The 16,578-nt window shown below is 41.6% G+C and overlaps 1 protein-coding gene across 1 annotated transcript in view; it reads left to right on the top strand.

Annotated features, from left to right (window-relative positions):
* LOC139172215 (eukaryotic peptide chain release factor GTP-binding subunit ERF3A) overlaps positions 1–13,011 on the top strand; it is a 31,574-nt gene extending 18,563 nt beyond the window's left edge. The window contains exons 9-12 of the mRNA XM_070761098.1: positions 5,420–5,593; positions 8,980–9,069; positions 10,408–10,576; positions 12,438–13,011. Of these exons, the coding sequence (XP_070617199.1) occupies positions 5,420–5,593; positions 8,980–9,069; positions 10,408–10,576; positions 12,438–12,490 (486 nt within the window). The 3' untranslated portion in view covers positions 12,491–13,011. The remainder of the gene's footprint in view (positions 1–5,419; positions 5,594–8,979; positions 9,070–10,407; positions 10,577–12,437) is intronic.
* The last annotated feature ends 3,567 nt before the right edge of the window (positions 13,012–16,578 follow it).

Below are 16,578 nucleotides of genomic sequence, written 5' to 3' on the forward strand. Positions count from 1 at the left end.
TTATTATTATTGGAGAATAGAATAGTATAGAATTCTTTATTGGCCGTGTGATTGGACACACGAGGAATTTGTCTTTGGTTCATAAGCTCTCAGCGTACATAAAAGAAAAAATACATTTGTCAAGAATCATGAAGTACAGCACTTAATGATTGTCATAGGGGTCAAATAAGCAATGAGGAAACAATATTAATAAAAATCTTAAGGACACAAGCAACAAGTTACAGACAGAAGCTTGAATGAGGCAGAAAATAATGGAAGTTGCTAGATTGCTGCTTATCTATTTATATGTGCAGACTTTTCAATGTTTCACGATGCAACTTTCACACAAAGAAACCATAAATATAGGGATACAGTATTAGCAACTGCCAAATGCATAGACTTGTGCAGAAGATGTACCCCCAAAGCAACATTTGAATAGGAATTACCGTAAAGAGGTAGGATTCAGAAGAAAGTTGGCACAAATCTTTTTAAAGCTCAGAAACGATTAAAACGAAATAAGAATTGGGATCTTAAAAAATAAAAAACAGATTGCTTTGAATATTTCAGAAAGATCGTTTGAAAAAAGAGAATTTCCGATGTGGGTTAGAACTGGCGTTGATTGGAAGGTGCTTGGCCTTTGCTGAATTTTAACTTGAGAAATATCTGAGGGTTAGCTTCCTTCACCATCTGCTTTTGCGCTCTTAAAAATGCCTCCTCTCCAACGACAGAGTTTGGGTCATCAAAACCTTGAGCAGATGTTCCCCTTGGCATTTACCCTACCCAGAAATTTTTCTGAAAGTCCGTTCGAATTTCACACCCAGTCGCGTAAATGTCATCCCTCTCCAAATAATTGGCAGGAAAGCAAAACCAGTCTATTCTTCAGTATATTATTCACTGGAGACGGGTAACCTTTTCAGAGCTGGAACCCTGATTAATTTGGGGCTATTTAATGCAAAAAAGAATGTGGACGGAAGACAGCTTTTCACTATTTTTAGGAGATAATGGGATAAGGGCACGTAAGCTCACGAGGATAAAAATGCAGTCTCATTTCTCATATTTGAGAAAATGCTTATTTTTCTCATATACAGGAAGTCCTTGTCATTTGTTTAGTAATAATAATTAATAATAATTTATTACATTTGTATACCGCCCCTCTCCGAAGACTTGGGGCGGCTCACAACAGTAATAAAAACAGTATAACAATGGGACAAATCTAATAATAAAAATATATAAAAAACCCAATAATTAAAAACCATACAGCACATACACACCAAACATGAAATATAAAAAGCCTGGGGGAGATGTCTTAGTTCCCCCATGCCTTGCGATATAGGTGGGTCTTGAGTAACTTGCGAAAGACAAGGAGGGTGGGGGCCGTTCTAATCTCCGGGGGGAGTTGATTCCAGAGGGCCGGGGCCGCCACAGAGAAGACTCTTCCCCTGGGGCCCGCCAAACGACATTGTTTGGTCGACGTTTGGTTTAGTGATCATCTGAAGGTACAACACTACTGAAAAAAGTGACTTATGACCGTTTTTCACACTTAGAACCATTGCAGCCACTCCCATGCTCACGTGATCAAAATCCAGACTCGTATTTACTGTGGTTTATGATGGGGTCGCGTGATCCCCTTTTGCAACCTTCTGACAAGCAAAGGCAGTGAAGAAGCCAGATTCACTTAACAACCATGTCATTAACTTAATAACCACTTAACAATTGTGGGAAAAAAGGTCATAAAATGGAACTCACTTAACAAATGCTTCACTTAACAGATGTTTCGGGCTTGATTATGGACTACCTGTAATTCATATTGAGAACATTCATATTTTCTCAAATCTTATTTTGATAGAAAATTATATATATACAGTGATCTCTCGATTATCGCGAGGGTTACGTTCCAAGACCTCTCGCGATAATCGATTTTTCGCGATATAGTGGAAACACCATCTGCACATGCGCGCCCTTTTTTCCCATGGCCGCGCATGCCCAGATGGTGGAGCCAGTGGCTGGGGAGGTGGATTTGCCGCCCCCACCAGCCCTTCCTGCTCTGGGTCAGAGCCGCGGAAACCTTCGGCTCGCCGAGGCTGCGTCTGACCCCCTTGAAGCAAGGCTCCAAGCTCGCCTGCCGCCGCCGCCGCTACGCCTCCGCCGCCTCAGCCACCCCCTCTGCTCTGCAGGGACCTCGCATGCCTCGCATTCTCCTCGGCGGCGGCCAAGTGGCAGGTTTACAGTAATGGGAGACCAAAGGCGAAAAAAGAAAAGAAAAAAAATCCCCAAAAGAGAGGGACAAGAGGCACGTATTTTTAATTTATTATTTTTTGAAAAATCGCGGTATAGCGTTTCGCGAAGATTGAGATCGCGAAAATCGAGGGACCACTGTATATACACAGTACAGTGTTTCCTCACTTTTCGCGGGGGATGCGTTCCGAGACCGCCCGTGAAAATCGAATTTCCGCGAAGTAGAGATGCGGAAGTAAATACACTATTTTTGGCTATGGACAGTATCACAAGCCTTCCCTTAACACTTTCAACCCCTAAACTGCGATTTCCCATTCCGTTAGCAACCATTCAGATTATTACTCACCATATTTATTTATTAAAGTTTATTTTAAAAAATATTTATTAAAGGTGGACAAATGTTTGGCGATGACATATGACGTCATCGGGCAGGAAAAACCGTGGTATGGGGGGGGAAACGCGAAGTATTTTTTAATTAATATTTTTGAAAAACCGTGGTATAGACTTTTCGCGAAGTTCGAACCCGCGAAAATCGAGGGAACACTGTAATCCCTCGTTTTTTGCTGGGGATGCGTTCCAAGACCACCCGTGAAAAGCAAATTTCCGTGAAGTAGAGGAAAGATAGTTTTTTATGTACTTAATGAGTATTTGGACTTTTAAAACCCGCCCTTTGCATTAAACAGTCATTCTATAATGTTTCTCAGCTGGAACTACAGGTGATAGCCTACCAGTTTCTTTAATAGAAAAATTTTATGAATTTTTAAAGGATTTAAATTTTTTAATGGATTTCAGCCCCCTTTGAAAACCCGTGAAGTAGTGAATCCGCAAAAGATGAACCGTGAAGTAGCGAGGGATTTACTGTAAAAAATTTCATTCTGGCTGGAGAAGAATTCCAAAATCCTAAAAAAATGTTCCCTCATATTCGGTGGGGAATATGAGGGAATACTACTGTAAGGATATGGAAAACCCACAAGGAAAATAATAAATTTGACTTGGTTCTTAAGGCCTGTGCTGTTTCTTAGATAGCGCCCTGCTCCTGCCATTCTTTCTGCCCTGGTTCAAAACAAATACTTCTCAAGATGTTTGCTTTCAAGCAAGGGACTTCATTTCACAACTTCGTTTCAGCTTCCCACCAGTTCTCAAATTTTAGTGGATTGGGATGTGGTTTCAGAAGTTATAAATAACCGGTATGAGGGTTGTCTCTCTGGCTTAGGGCCATGTTCGGGGCCCTAAGTTGTCAGAAGATTGAAGATCAAAGCAATCCTACCAGGGGCAGGTTCCTCTTACCTTCCCACTGGTGCGTTGCATGCACAATGCGGCATTTCATGTGCTCGCATCCCCTCACACGATTTTGTGCATGCGCAGAGAGAAGATTTTCTTTCTGTGCATGCTCAGAGAAAATGCCAAAAATTAGGGGGGAAACATGGCGCCATGCACGGACCAGTAAAAACAACACCAGAGCTGTCGGGCGCAAATTGCGCAATTGGCGGCGCACTGAATCACACCAATAGGAACCCACCTTTGAGTCCTACCTGATTTTGTTGGAACAAATCCAACATCAGAGGCTCCAGCAAGACTCCGAACAAATAAAAGGGACATTTTTCTGTTCCCACCCACCCCAAGGATTTTTCCTTTCTTTAATTCAAAATACCATGATACATTTCATATGTGTTTCTTAAAAGGGAATGTTTTCCTCTATTGGTAAGCTTGCTTGCCAAAAGAAAAGGCATTGGTTGTGAGTTCCTTAAGAGAAAAACTCCACGTTAAAAAAATAATACATATTTAAGAAAGGATCTCCAGATGTTATTTCTGAAGGAATAAAGTGACAGCAAGTAAAGTATCAAGATGACGAGGATAATTAATAAAATGTACATGCCACCCAATTCCAGAAATTAATGTAGAGAAGGTAACACTTATCAGTACTAAGTAATCCTCGGTGCTAGATTTATTTATTTATTGATTGATTGATTTGATTTGATTTGATTTGTATTGTATAATATTAGTACTACTGCGCCTAGCACTGATGATGTTATCTAGCTGGGTAATGAAATGTCTGCAGAGAAGCAATCAAGCTCACAGAGGACCGCACCATTCAATCCTGAGCTACAAATATTCTTTTCTATTGCCATTCTTGAATGTACCGAGTTGAAATATGACAGAAGAAAAGGGCTGACGTGCAGAAATATTTATTTGGCAGACCATGTTGCCCTTGGGTCATTCTTTGTCAAGTGGACCAGGATAAATTGAAGCCTTGTTTGAAAAGAAACCATCACAAAAACAACATATATAATGGGAGGAAAGTGTTTTTTTCTAATAAAATAAAAATGAAGGTGAGAAAACAGAGCCATAGGAAAAAAAACTTGCTCTTTCTAATGAAGATGGTTGAAGGTGAGGAAACAGCTCTCTATTTTCTCACCTTCAATCTTCTTCATTTTTATTTCATTAGAAAGAGCATGTTTTTTCCTATCATATCTGTTGTTTTTCTGATGGTTTCTTTTCAAATAAGGCTGCAAAAATCAGTCGGGTGGACACCTGGTCCACTTGACAAAGAATAAATGCATTGTAGAGCCAAAAAGATGACCTTTTAAAAATGCCATTATTTTATGGGCATCGGAAGGGGGAAAAAATCTCCCATTATGTAAATGACAGGTAACATCACAGCCTTTTGCTCAACCCTAAAATGTTTATTTGTTTGTTTGTTTGTTTGTTTATTTATTTATTTATTCGTTTGTTTGTTTGTTTGTTTATTTATTTATTTGTATGCCACCCCTCTCCGGAGACTCGGGGCGGCTAACAGCAACAATAAAACAGTGTACAATAGTAATCTAATACTAAAAACGATTAAAAACCCATTAATATAAAAACCAAACATACATACATACATACCATGCATAGAATTTTAAAGGCCATGGGGGAAAGAGGATCTCAATTTCCCCATGCCTGGCGGCAGAGGTGGGTTTTAAGGAGCTTACAAAAGGCAAGGAGAGTGGGGGCAATTCTAATCTCGGGGGGGGGAGTTGGTTCCAGAGGGCCGGGGCCGCCACAGAGAAGGCTCTTCCCCTGGGTCCTGCCAAGCGACATTGTTTAGTTGACGGAACCCGGAGAAGATCCACTCTGTGGGACCTAACTGGTCGCTGGGATTGTTGAGCATGCACAACTTTTCATGCCCTTGACCACCCCGATTTCTTTCTTCTTTTTCCCCCAGCACAATGTGGAAGTCCTTGGAATCCTTTCCGACGACGTAGAGACCGAGGCCGTATCTCCAGGTGAAAATCTGAAGATCCGACTGAAAGGAATCGAAGAAGAGGAAATCCTCCCGGGCTTCATACTCTGTGATCTTAATAACCTGTGTCATTCTGGACGCACTTTTGATGCTCAGGTACGCCTCCCAAAGAAGGCCGGCTCTCTCAATTTGGAATACAGTGTTCCCTCGATTTTCGCGGGGGATGCGTTCCGAGACCGCCCGCGAAAATCGAATTTCCGCGAAGTAGAGATGCGGAAGTAAATACAGTGGTACCTCGTCTTACGAACGCCTCTTCTAACGAACTTTTCAAGATACGAACCCGGTGTTTAAGATTTTTTTGCCTCTTCTTCCGAACTATTTTCACCTTACGAACCCAAGCAGCTGCTGCTGGGATGAAGGGGTTTCTTTTTTTCCCCCTCGCCTCCCTTCTAAAGTTTGGGATTTTCCTGAAGGATTTGCACGCATTACAGTGTTCCCTCGATTTTCGCGGGGGATGCATTCCGAGACCGCCCGCGAAAGTCGAATTTCCGCTAAGTAGAGATGCGGAAGTATATACACCATTTTTGGCTGTGGACAGTATCACAAGCCTTCTCTTAACACTTTAAACCCCTAAATTACCATTTCCCATTCCCTTAACAACCATTTACTCATCATTATTACTGGTACTCACCATTGAATAAGACACTTAGTGATCCTGATATTTATAAACATAATTATTTATTAACAATAATTATTTTTTTGTTATTTTTTTATGTTATTTATTTGCAAAAATTATTAGTTTGGTGATGACATATGATGTCATTGGGCAGGAAAAACCATGGTATAGAAAAAACTCGCGATGTATTTTTCAATTAATATGTTTAAAAAACCGTGGTATAGGCTATTCGCTAAGTTTGAACCCGCGAAAATCGAGGGAACACTGTACACTATTTTTGGCTATGAACAGTGTCACAAGCCTTCCCTTAACACTTTAAAACCCTAAATTACAATTTCCCCTTCCCTTAGCAACCATTTAGATTATTACTCACCATGTTTATTTATTAAAGTTTATTTAAAAAAATATTTATTAAAGGCGGACGAAAGTTTGGCAATGACATATGACGTCATCAGGCAGGAAAAACCATGGTATAGGGGGGGAAACCGCAAAGTATTTTTTAATTAATATTTTTGAAAAACCGTGGCATAGCCGTTTCGCGAAGTTCGAACCCGCGAAAATCGAGGGAACACTGTACTCCTTACCGACTGTAGGGAACACAACCAAATCAGAGGAGGCGGCGTGGGAGTCAGGGAGAGCATCAGGGCAACCTGGGAGCTCCGAGGGGGAAGAGGGAATGGAGCTGGCAGAGAGAAGGGAGGGTGGAGCCTGGGATGGAGAGTCAACAGCCCCCATGTCTGGAGGGGGCTGATGAGGAAGAGGAGGAACAGCTGGGTCCTGTGCCTGACGGGTGGATACACAGAAAGCAGAGGAGAGGAGAGCAGTGGAAATCTATGGGCCGGTTGTTGGGACAGAAGATCCACCGCTGTTAGCGAAGCCCCACGCTAGCTCTGGGGATAAAAGGCAGGGGGCGTGTTCTGTCGAGCTCTCTGGTAGAATCCTCCCGAAAATTCACAGATACAAATTTCAGACACACACACACGTTTGAAAATTCAAAACTGTATAGTCTGGAAGACAGAAGGAAAAGGGGGGACATGATCGAAACATTTAAATATGTTAAAGGGTTAAATAGGGTTCAGGAGGGAAGTGTTTTTAACAGGAAAGTGAACACAAGAACAAGGGGACACAATCTGAAGTTAGTTGGGGGAAAGATCAAAGGCAACATGAGAAAGTATTATTTTACTGAAAGAGTAGTAGATCCTTGGAACAAACTTCCAGCAGACGTGGTTGGTAAATGCACAGTAACCGAATTTAAACATGCCTGGGATAAACATATATCCATTGTAAGATAAAATACAGGAAATAGTAAAAGGGCAGACTAGATGGACCATGGGGTCTTTTTCTGCCGTCAGTCTTCTATGTTTCTATGTTTCTAAATGTTCTTTATACCGAAAATCCAAATAAACTAAGCTCTCTTTTGGTATAGCAAAGAGCACTCGTCTCCAAACAAACTGGTAATTTGTACAAGTCCCTTATCAGTTCTGTGATACTTAGCTTGCAGCTGTGAGGCAATTCACAGTCCTTCTTCTTTCACAAAGTGAAACACACTTTGCTCTGGTTTAGTTTCAAATCGGGGGAAAATCAGCACACAAAGGTCGAAGGCACGAAACACAACGATCAAATAATCCTCCACAATGGCCAAACCCACAGGCTGCTATTTATAGCAGCCTCACTGATTATCACAGCCCCACCCAACCACAGGTGGCCTCATTTTCTTTGATAATAATCTCTCAGTTGTTGCTGCCTATGCATCGCTCTCCGTATGCGTGGCTGTATCATTAACTCTTGTTCCGAATCCAAGGAGGAGCTAGAGAATTGATCTCCTTCTGAGCTGTCTGCCACACTCTCCTCCTCCCTGTCACTCCTGTCTTCTTGGTCAGAGGAGCCTTCATCAGCAGATTCCACGGGGAGCAAAACAGGCCTGCGGCATGTGGATGTCTCCCCCACATCCACAGTCCTTGGGGCAGGAGCTGGGCCAGAGCTAACCACAACAGGGCGGAGATGAAGAGATGTGGCAGACAACTATTTATCTCCCTGCTGGACAGACTTGTTAGCCTGTATTGAGAGAGAAACATTTTGCCGGGGCTTCTAATTAAAGGAATCTTTGAATTAACTCCACAGGGTTTATTGTGTTTGGGGAGCTGAATCACAACAGTTGGTACCTATTTATCTACTCGCCATTGCATGCTTTCAAAAGGCTAGGTTGGAGCGAGAACGGGAGCTCACGCCATCGCATGGTGCTCGGGTCTTGAACCAGGGCTGGCAACTTTTCAGCCAACGCGCCTAGCGTCTTTAACCACTGAACCCCCACCCAAACATTGCATTTGTAGGTGAGGTTCTGGAGACCTCACCTACAAAAAGATATTGACAAAATTGAACGGGTCCAAAGACGGGCTACAAGAATGGTGGAAGGTCTTAAGCATAAAACGTATCAGGAAAGACTTCATGAACTCAATCTGTAGAGTCTGGAGGACAGAAGGCAAAGGGGGGACATGATCGAAACATTTAAATATGTTAAAGGGTTAAATAAGGTTCAGGAGGGAAGTGTTTTTAATAGGAAAGTGAACACAAGAACAAGGGGACACAATCTGAAGTTAGTTGGGGGAAAGATCAAAAGCAACGTGAGAAAATATTATTTCACTGAAAGAGTAGTAGATCCTTGGAACAAACTTCCAGCAGACGTGGTTGGTAAATCCACAGTAACTGAATTTAAACATGCCTGGGATAAACATATATCCATTGTAAGATAAAATACAGGAAACAGTATAAGGGCAGACTAGATGGACCATGAGGTCTTTTTCTGCCGTCAGTCTTCTATGTTTCTATGAAATCAGGTTGATTTAACTGGCGTCTTCTTCGATTACAGATAGTGATCATTGAACACAAATCCATCATCTGCCCAGGCTACAATGCGGTGCTGCATATCCATACCTGCATTGAAGAAGTCGAGATTACAGTAAGCGCAAACTGTCTTCTGTTTGGGGGCTGACAAATATTAAATATTTGACTGCGGGAAAGACAGCAAATGGGCTATTAATTTTTTTTTTTTTAGGGCAAAATGTCTTACTTTTAAAAAAAAACTCCAGGAGGAAAAGGCAAGCTTAGCCTAGCTTTTTCCAAAGTTGTTTTTTTTTTTAAAGACAATTGGACTGTTTTTCCTTGAAGATGTTTCACTTCTCATCCATGCTGTAGAACTGAAGACACCAGGATTGAAGAAGCTTCTCGGATGAGAAGTGACACCTCTTCAAGGAAAAACAAAAATCCAGTTGCCTTTTTAAAAAGCATTTTTGCGACAATCGTATCCTGTATGGCTGAGAATTTCCACCGACATTTAGCCCTCATAGGCTGGATTTATCCAACATAAACCAAAAGCTTAGTACGCAACTCGCATTGGCTAGATTCACACAACCTGCTAAATCAACCCAGAATCAGCTCAACTCCTTTCAATCTGCTGGGAAGATTCTGTGCCTCCCAAAAGTTCCACATTTTGAGGAAGGATGAAAAGTAGAAGGGGCTGTTTTTCTACGACAACCCAAAATGCTTTGGAGGAGATCTTTAGGGAAAATGTTAAAGGAGTTACTTTGGAGGAGAGCATTCTCCTATGAATTCAGTTTGGCCATGGGTTACGATTTTCCTCGTCACTTCTTTGTTTCATTAAACACTAAGCAAGAGGTTGAGAGTTGTTAGATTATGGTGGGAAACAAGTTTAATGAATCTGTCAAAGAAGCCATAGGACATAGAATGACAGAATTGGAAGGGACCTTGGAGGTCTTCTAGTCCAACCCCCTGCTCAGGCAGGAGACCCTCTGCCATTTCGAAAAAATGGTTGTCCAGTCTCTTTTTGAAAGCCTGACTTCCCTACTTCTGAAAGCGAGCAAGTTCCATTGGTTGATTGTTTTCACCGTTAAAGAGAATTGGGCCTATTGTGTAAAGAAGAAGGAACAATTATTTCCTTTTGTCCTTCGATGGGGTTTGTAACTATCCTGACTAAGAAATCAACCCAAGGCACTTTATTTAAAGCTGAGTATTCATATTAATTGACTTTTTAAAAATAATAATAATCCCAAGTTATTTTGTCTACCAGTGTGAATGTTTCAGACAAAATAGTTTAGAGGAGATTTGCTTTTGAAAGAAAAAGAATTTGAGTTTTTTTCTTCTTGCAGTTTGTTTTGCTTTCTTTTTGGTTGTCTTTTTTTTCCACTAAAGAGGTTCTTCTCCTCCCAGTTAAAGATGTAGAGTTCTATTTGAGAAATACGTGTGCGAACCACACCGTGGGTTTCTTTTCCTCCCGCAGGCCTTAATCTGTCTGGTAGACAAGAAATCAGGAGAGAAAAGCAAAACACGGCCCCGTTTTGTCAAACAAGATCAAGTCTGCATTGCCCGTTTACGGACGGCAGGAACGATCTGCCTCGAGACATTCAAAGACTTCCCTCAAATGGGCCGCTTCACCTTAAGAGACGAAGGTAAGACTAGTGTAAATTGTTCTCGTTATTGGGGATTTTTTGGAGGGGGGGGCGAGATCCAGATTTTTGCAGGAGATCCAAAGTTGCGGGAAAGTGCCTTACAAAGGGTTCTCGTGTAGGCTGAGACCACAATTCAACATCTCCTGGTGATTGGCCCAAATTCATGACTAAGGCGGGACTAGAACTTTCTGTCTCCTGGTGATTGGCCCAAGTCACCCAGTTCATGACTAAGGCAGGACTAGAACTCAGTGTCTCCTGGTGATTGGCCCAAGTCACCCAGCTCATGACTAAGGCGGGACTAGAACTCACTTTCTCCTGGCGATTGGCCCAAGTCACCCAGCTCATGACTAAGGCGGGGCTAGAATTCACTTTCTCCTGGTGATTGGCCCAAGTCACCCAGTTCATGACTAAGGCAGGACTAGAACTCAGTGTCTCCTGGTGATTGGCCCAAGTCACCCAGCTCATGACTAAGGTGGGGCTAGAATTCACTTTCTCCTGGTGATTGGCCCAAGTCACCCAGCTCATGACTAAGGTGGGGCTAGAACTCATTGTCTCCCAGTAATTGACCCAAAGTCCACAAGCCAGCTTATATGGCTAAAGCAGGATTTGAACTCACAGTGCCGTAACCATTACACCAAACCCGCTGCCATATTTTGCTTTAAAGGTAGTTCCTCAACTTACAACAGTTCACTTAATGACTGTTCGGAGTTACAACAGCTCTAAAAAAATAAGTGACTTATGACCATTTTTCATACTTATGACCATTGCAGCATCCCCAGGGTCACGTGATTTAAATTTAGATGCTTTGCAACTGACTCTCATTTAAATATATTAAAGGGTTAAATAAGGTCCAGGAGCGAAGTGTTTTTAATAGGAAAGTGAACACAAGAACAAGGGGACACAATCTGAAGTTAGTTGGGGGAAAGATCAAAAGCAACATGAGAAAATATTATTTTACTGAAAGAGTAGTAGATCCTTGGAACAAACTTCCAGCAGATGTGGTAGATAAATCCACAGTAACTGAATTTAAACATGCCTGGGATAAACATATATCCATCCTAAGATAAAATACAGAAAATAGTATAAGGGCAGACTAGATGGACCATGAGGTCTTTTTCTGCCGTCAGACTTCTATGTTTCTATGACCGTGGCGGTATTCCCGGGATCATGTGATCCCCTTTTGCGACCACCTGACAAGCAAAGTCAGATTCACTCAACAACTGTGTTACTAATTTAACAACTGCAGCGATTCACGTAACAAAATGTGACAAGGAAAGTCGTGAAATTGGGGGGGGGGGATTCATTTAATGAATATCTCACTTAACAACCTAAATTTTAGGCTCCGTAAGTTGAAGGACTATCTTGTATTTTTACGTGAGACTCTGATTTATTTATTTATTGGATTTGTATGCCGCCCCTCTCCGCAGACTCGGGGCGGCTAACAACAATGATAAAAAAACAACATGTGACAATCCAATTTAATAAAACAACTAAAAACCCTTATTATAAAAACCAAACATACACACACACAAACATACCATACATAACTTGTAATGGCCTAGGGGAAGGAATATCCTAACTCCCCCATGCCTGGCGACAAAGGTGGGTCTTGAGTAATTTGCGAAAGACAAGGAGGGTGGGGGCCGTTCTAATCTCTGGGGGGAGTTGATTCCAGAGGGCCGGAGCCGCCACAGAGAAGGCTCTTCCCCTAGGGCCCGCCAAACGACATTGTTTGGTCGACGGGACCCGGAGAAGGCCAACTCTTGTGAGACTTTATCGGCCGCTGGGATTCGTGCGGTAGAAGGTGTCTTATGTGAGACGAACTAATGTCGTTTTCTGTCTTTTTCTGTGTTTTTTTTAGGTAAAACCATTGCAATTGGTAAAGTTCTGAAATTGGTTCCAGAGAAGGACTAAAGCATTGTTTTTGACAAGCCTGCACAAATACTGTAAGGAGGGGGAAACAAATGACTTTGCAGAGCCCTAGTCCACATTGCCTTCTTTCTTTTCTTCCCCCTGATAACCTCCGCCCTTCTCTTTTGCAAAGATGAGATTTCACCGCAAAGGTCCACATTATGTCAGCTTTCTCATATTGAGAGCTCTGCTATGCCACTGTGGAAGTTTTACCTTGAAAAGTTTCATTATTATTATTATTATTTTGGGTTTTTTGGGTTTTTCTTCCTTCTCCTCCTCTTCCTCCCCCTCCTCCTAAATTCAGCTCCCCCCCCTCCTGGAAAGATTTGGCAATAGCTTTGTAAAAATGATGTGGACATAATTGCCTAGAATTATGAAAAAAAAAAAAATCTACAGGATTTCTGTTTAATTGTCCCCTCCCGTCAGACGGAAGCATTTTTCAAAGGCAGATCATTCAGGTGTGCGTACGTGCACATGTTACAAACACAATTACCATGTTAATAAACTCTCCAATTTGAAATCTTTTTTTTTTCCCTATTGGTATCTTCATTACTTTGGAATAACGTTTTTATCCGGATGTAATGCCTGCTGCATTCACTTTTAACCCGAACGTTTGGTGATTTGGGGTTTTCTAAGCCACAGTGGGTGGGGTGGGGTGGGGGGAACAGGTTCCTATCTTTGACAGATTTCCCCAACTGTGTTTTAAATGAAGCAATTAGACCAGTGTTCCCCAACCTTGGCCATTTTTAAGTGCATGGACTTCAACTCCCAGAATCCCCCAGTTTAAGCACGGCAGGCTGCGGAGAGGGGCGGCATACAAATCCAATAAATAATAATAATAATAATAATAATAATAATAATAATAATAATAATAATAATAATGCTAGGAGTTGAAGTCCACATATCTTGAAAGTTGCTGTGGATTAGATCATTGACAAACCTCGTATTCAGGTTTCCTTTGCCTTTTATTTTTCTGTTCAGTGGTTCATGCAAATATGGTACTATTTCATTTGTGATGCATCAATATATCCCAAACTTAATTAATTAATTAAGTTTAATTAATATATTCCAAACAAACATGGCAGGTCCAGGGTAAAGTAAGATCTTTCAAATCTGTCCTGGGGAATATCATCATCATCATTATTATTATTTTCCTAGCAGCACAAGCTAGTGACTAATACAAATAGGACTGTTATATCACAACTCTTGCAATAATTCTGGCGTGTCTTGTTCACTGCGAAAACTGAACTTGGGCTTAGGATTTTAAAGCTTCCTCTGCTACCTTTAACTTGGAAGCCTGGAGAATCTTTGTAGGTTTTTTTTCTTTAGAGAGGTTGATTTGAAGGGAAGGCGCATGGGTAAGAAGTATGTAACCCTCTTCAATCAGCAACTGGATGTCATCTCAGTATTTGCCCCCTTGTCCTCAAAGCCGGTTCTTTTAAATCTGAGCAGACTTAAGCAGCGTCTATAAATGTTTGCATATCAGGCAATGTGAGCTAGCTGTCCAGGTTCCAGTTCTCAGACCTCTGTTGAGTTTTTGGAAAGCGACAGCCCCAAACACACCTTGCGGGCACTTGGTTGAAGAAATGTGGACCTACAAGGAAGCCAAGCTAGGACGTGAACGGAGACTTTGTGTTCCTCACACGTGGCAATCTAAAGATATGTTGACGTCAACATCTGGAATTCCCCAGCCAGTGTTCAATTCTGGGAGTTGAAATCCACACACCTTCAAGTTGCCAAGTTTGAGAAACGCTGCATTGGATAGTTGGTAAGACCAGGATACTAAGCTTGCATCTTTGGCAACGAGTAGCGGGCAGCATCGCTACCATTGCTAGGAATTATAAGCTGTAGGAGGAATAACAGTGGTGCTCAGAATCATTTAACTGCATTTCCTATTCTAGAATTCATTACAGAAGGCTGATTCTCTGTGGAGATTCTCAGGGTCATCCAGGTCATAGTTGCCCCAAAGATGCTTTTTCAAGAGACAACTGGCAACTTACTTGTTTGTCTTTGAAGATGTTTCACTTCTGAGCCAAGAAGCTTCTTCAGTTCTGACTGGAGCTTTCAATTCTGCACCAATCCCCTTAGAGCTGAACAAGCTTCTTGGTTCAGAAGCAAAATGTCTTCAAAGAAAAACCAGGAAGTCCAGTTGCCTCTTGAAAAAAGCACTTTTGAGATTGCAATAGGCTGATTTTCCAAATGCAAAGTTCAAAATGCTTTTCCCTATTGGTTAGTATGTTCTAAGGAGAACATGCCCTTCCCCTCCCCAGAAAAAGGCAGTCAGAGAACTTTTCCATTTTACACAGCTCTAAATTTAAAATGTTGCCTCCCCCCCTTCCCCCCCTTGTAACCGTGTCCATTTCACGTAAGGCTACATTGTACGGACGAAGCATCAAGTTGACTGTCCTTCAAATCCATAACTACAGTTGTAGCTACCATAAATGCATGAAAATTTAAATAAATTTTATTATGTCTGCAAATAACTGGGCTTTTATATATTTTTTTGCAGTAATAATGAAAGCTTTTAAATTATGGTACCTTTTTCAACAAAAAATTGTCTTTGGATTATTGTTTTTAAGTAGCACAGTAGGGGAATTTGTGTGTGTTTGTGTGTTTTAAAGGCTAGGAGAGTTTAGACTGCATTCTACTACACTTTGGCATGTTATATTACTAACTGTATTTGAGCATAATCTTCCACACTTGAGCAGAAGCTTCTGTGCAGAGTTCCAGAATTTTAAAGAGCCTGATGTCTACAGCAGTGTTTCCCAACCTTGGCAACTTGAAGATATTTGGACTTCAACTCCCAGAATTCCTCAGCCAGCGAATGCTGGCTGGGGAATTCTGGGAGTTGAAGTCCAGATATCTGCAAGTTGCCAAGGTTGGGAAACACTGGTCTACAGCATGCAGAAGAAAATGGGACAGTTATACTGGTATCAAGCTAACCACCCTGCCATCCCCTAATTCCAGCAAAACAATAGTTCACTGAGAATTCTGTAAGCGTGCACTCCTAACATATTTAGAGGATGGCTGATCGAAAAGAAAAGGCTGGGCTAGGATGGCTGCCACCTTGAAACATAGAAGACTGACGGCAGAAAAAGACCTCATGATCCATCTAGTCTGCCCTTATACTATTTCCTGTATTTTATCTTAGGATGGATATATGTTTATCCCAGGCATGTTTAAATTCGGTTACTGTGGATTTACCAACCACATCTGCTGGAAGTTTGTTCCAAGGATCTACTACTCTTTCAGTAAAATAATATTTTCTCATGTTGCTTTTGATCTTTCCCCCAACGTCAGCTTGTGCCCCCTTGTTCTTGTGTTCACTTTCGTATTAAAACACTTCCCTCCTGAACCTTATTTAACCCTTTAACATATTTGCAGTATGCACACATTTCAAAATTGGTCTAACTGGAACAAAAAAGATCAGGTTCTTATAAAGTGGATCAACTGACTGTGCTCAAGGGAGACTAAAACTCAAATTGTCTCCTGTTTTTTAGCCTGTTGCATTCATCTCTGCCCCGAGGTCTCAAAAAGTCTTTGAAAATTTTCTCAGCAAGATTTCTGGTTTGGCATTGCCTCCTTCCTCAAACAGAAGAGAAGGATTGGCCTCGTAGTTACCACAGCTGACTTCCATACCTCAGTTGGGACTAGAAACCACAAGTCTTCCGATTTCTAGTCCAGTGCCTTACCTATCCCACGTTGTCTCTCACTCTGATTGCAGCAGAATTGACTGCGTAGGTACCCTCACCTGACCGCCCCCAGCCCCATTTGTGTGAGATGCTGTAAGTTGACCTTGGTATCTTCAGATTCTGTTCACCATATGACCCATGATGGCATAGAAACATAGAAGACTGACGGCAGAAAAAGACCTCGTGGTCCATCTAGTCTGCCCTTATACTATTTTCTGTATTTTATCTTAGGATGGATATATGTTCATCCCAGGCATGTTTAAATTCAGTTACTGTGGATTTACCAACCACGTCTGCTGGAAGTTTGTTCCAAGGATCTACTACTCTTTCAGTGAAATAACATTTTCTCACGTTGCTTTTGATCTTTCCCCCAACTAACTTCAGATTGTGCCCCCTTGT

The sequence above is a fragment of the Erythrolamprus reginae genome, chromosome 9 (genome assembly GCF_031021105.1).
Source record: "Erythrolamprus reginae isolate rEryReg1 chromosome 9, rEryReg1.hap1, whole genome shotgun sequence".
Lineage (NCBI taxonomy): Eukaryota > Metazoa > Chordata > Lepidosauria > Squamata > Dipsadidae > Erythrolamprus > Erythrolamprus reginae.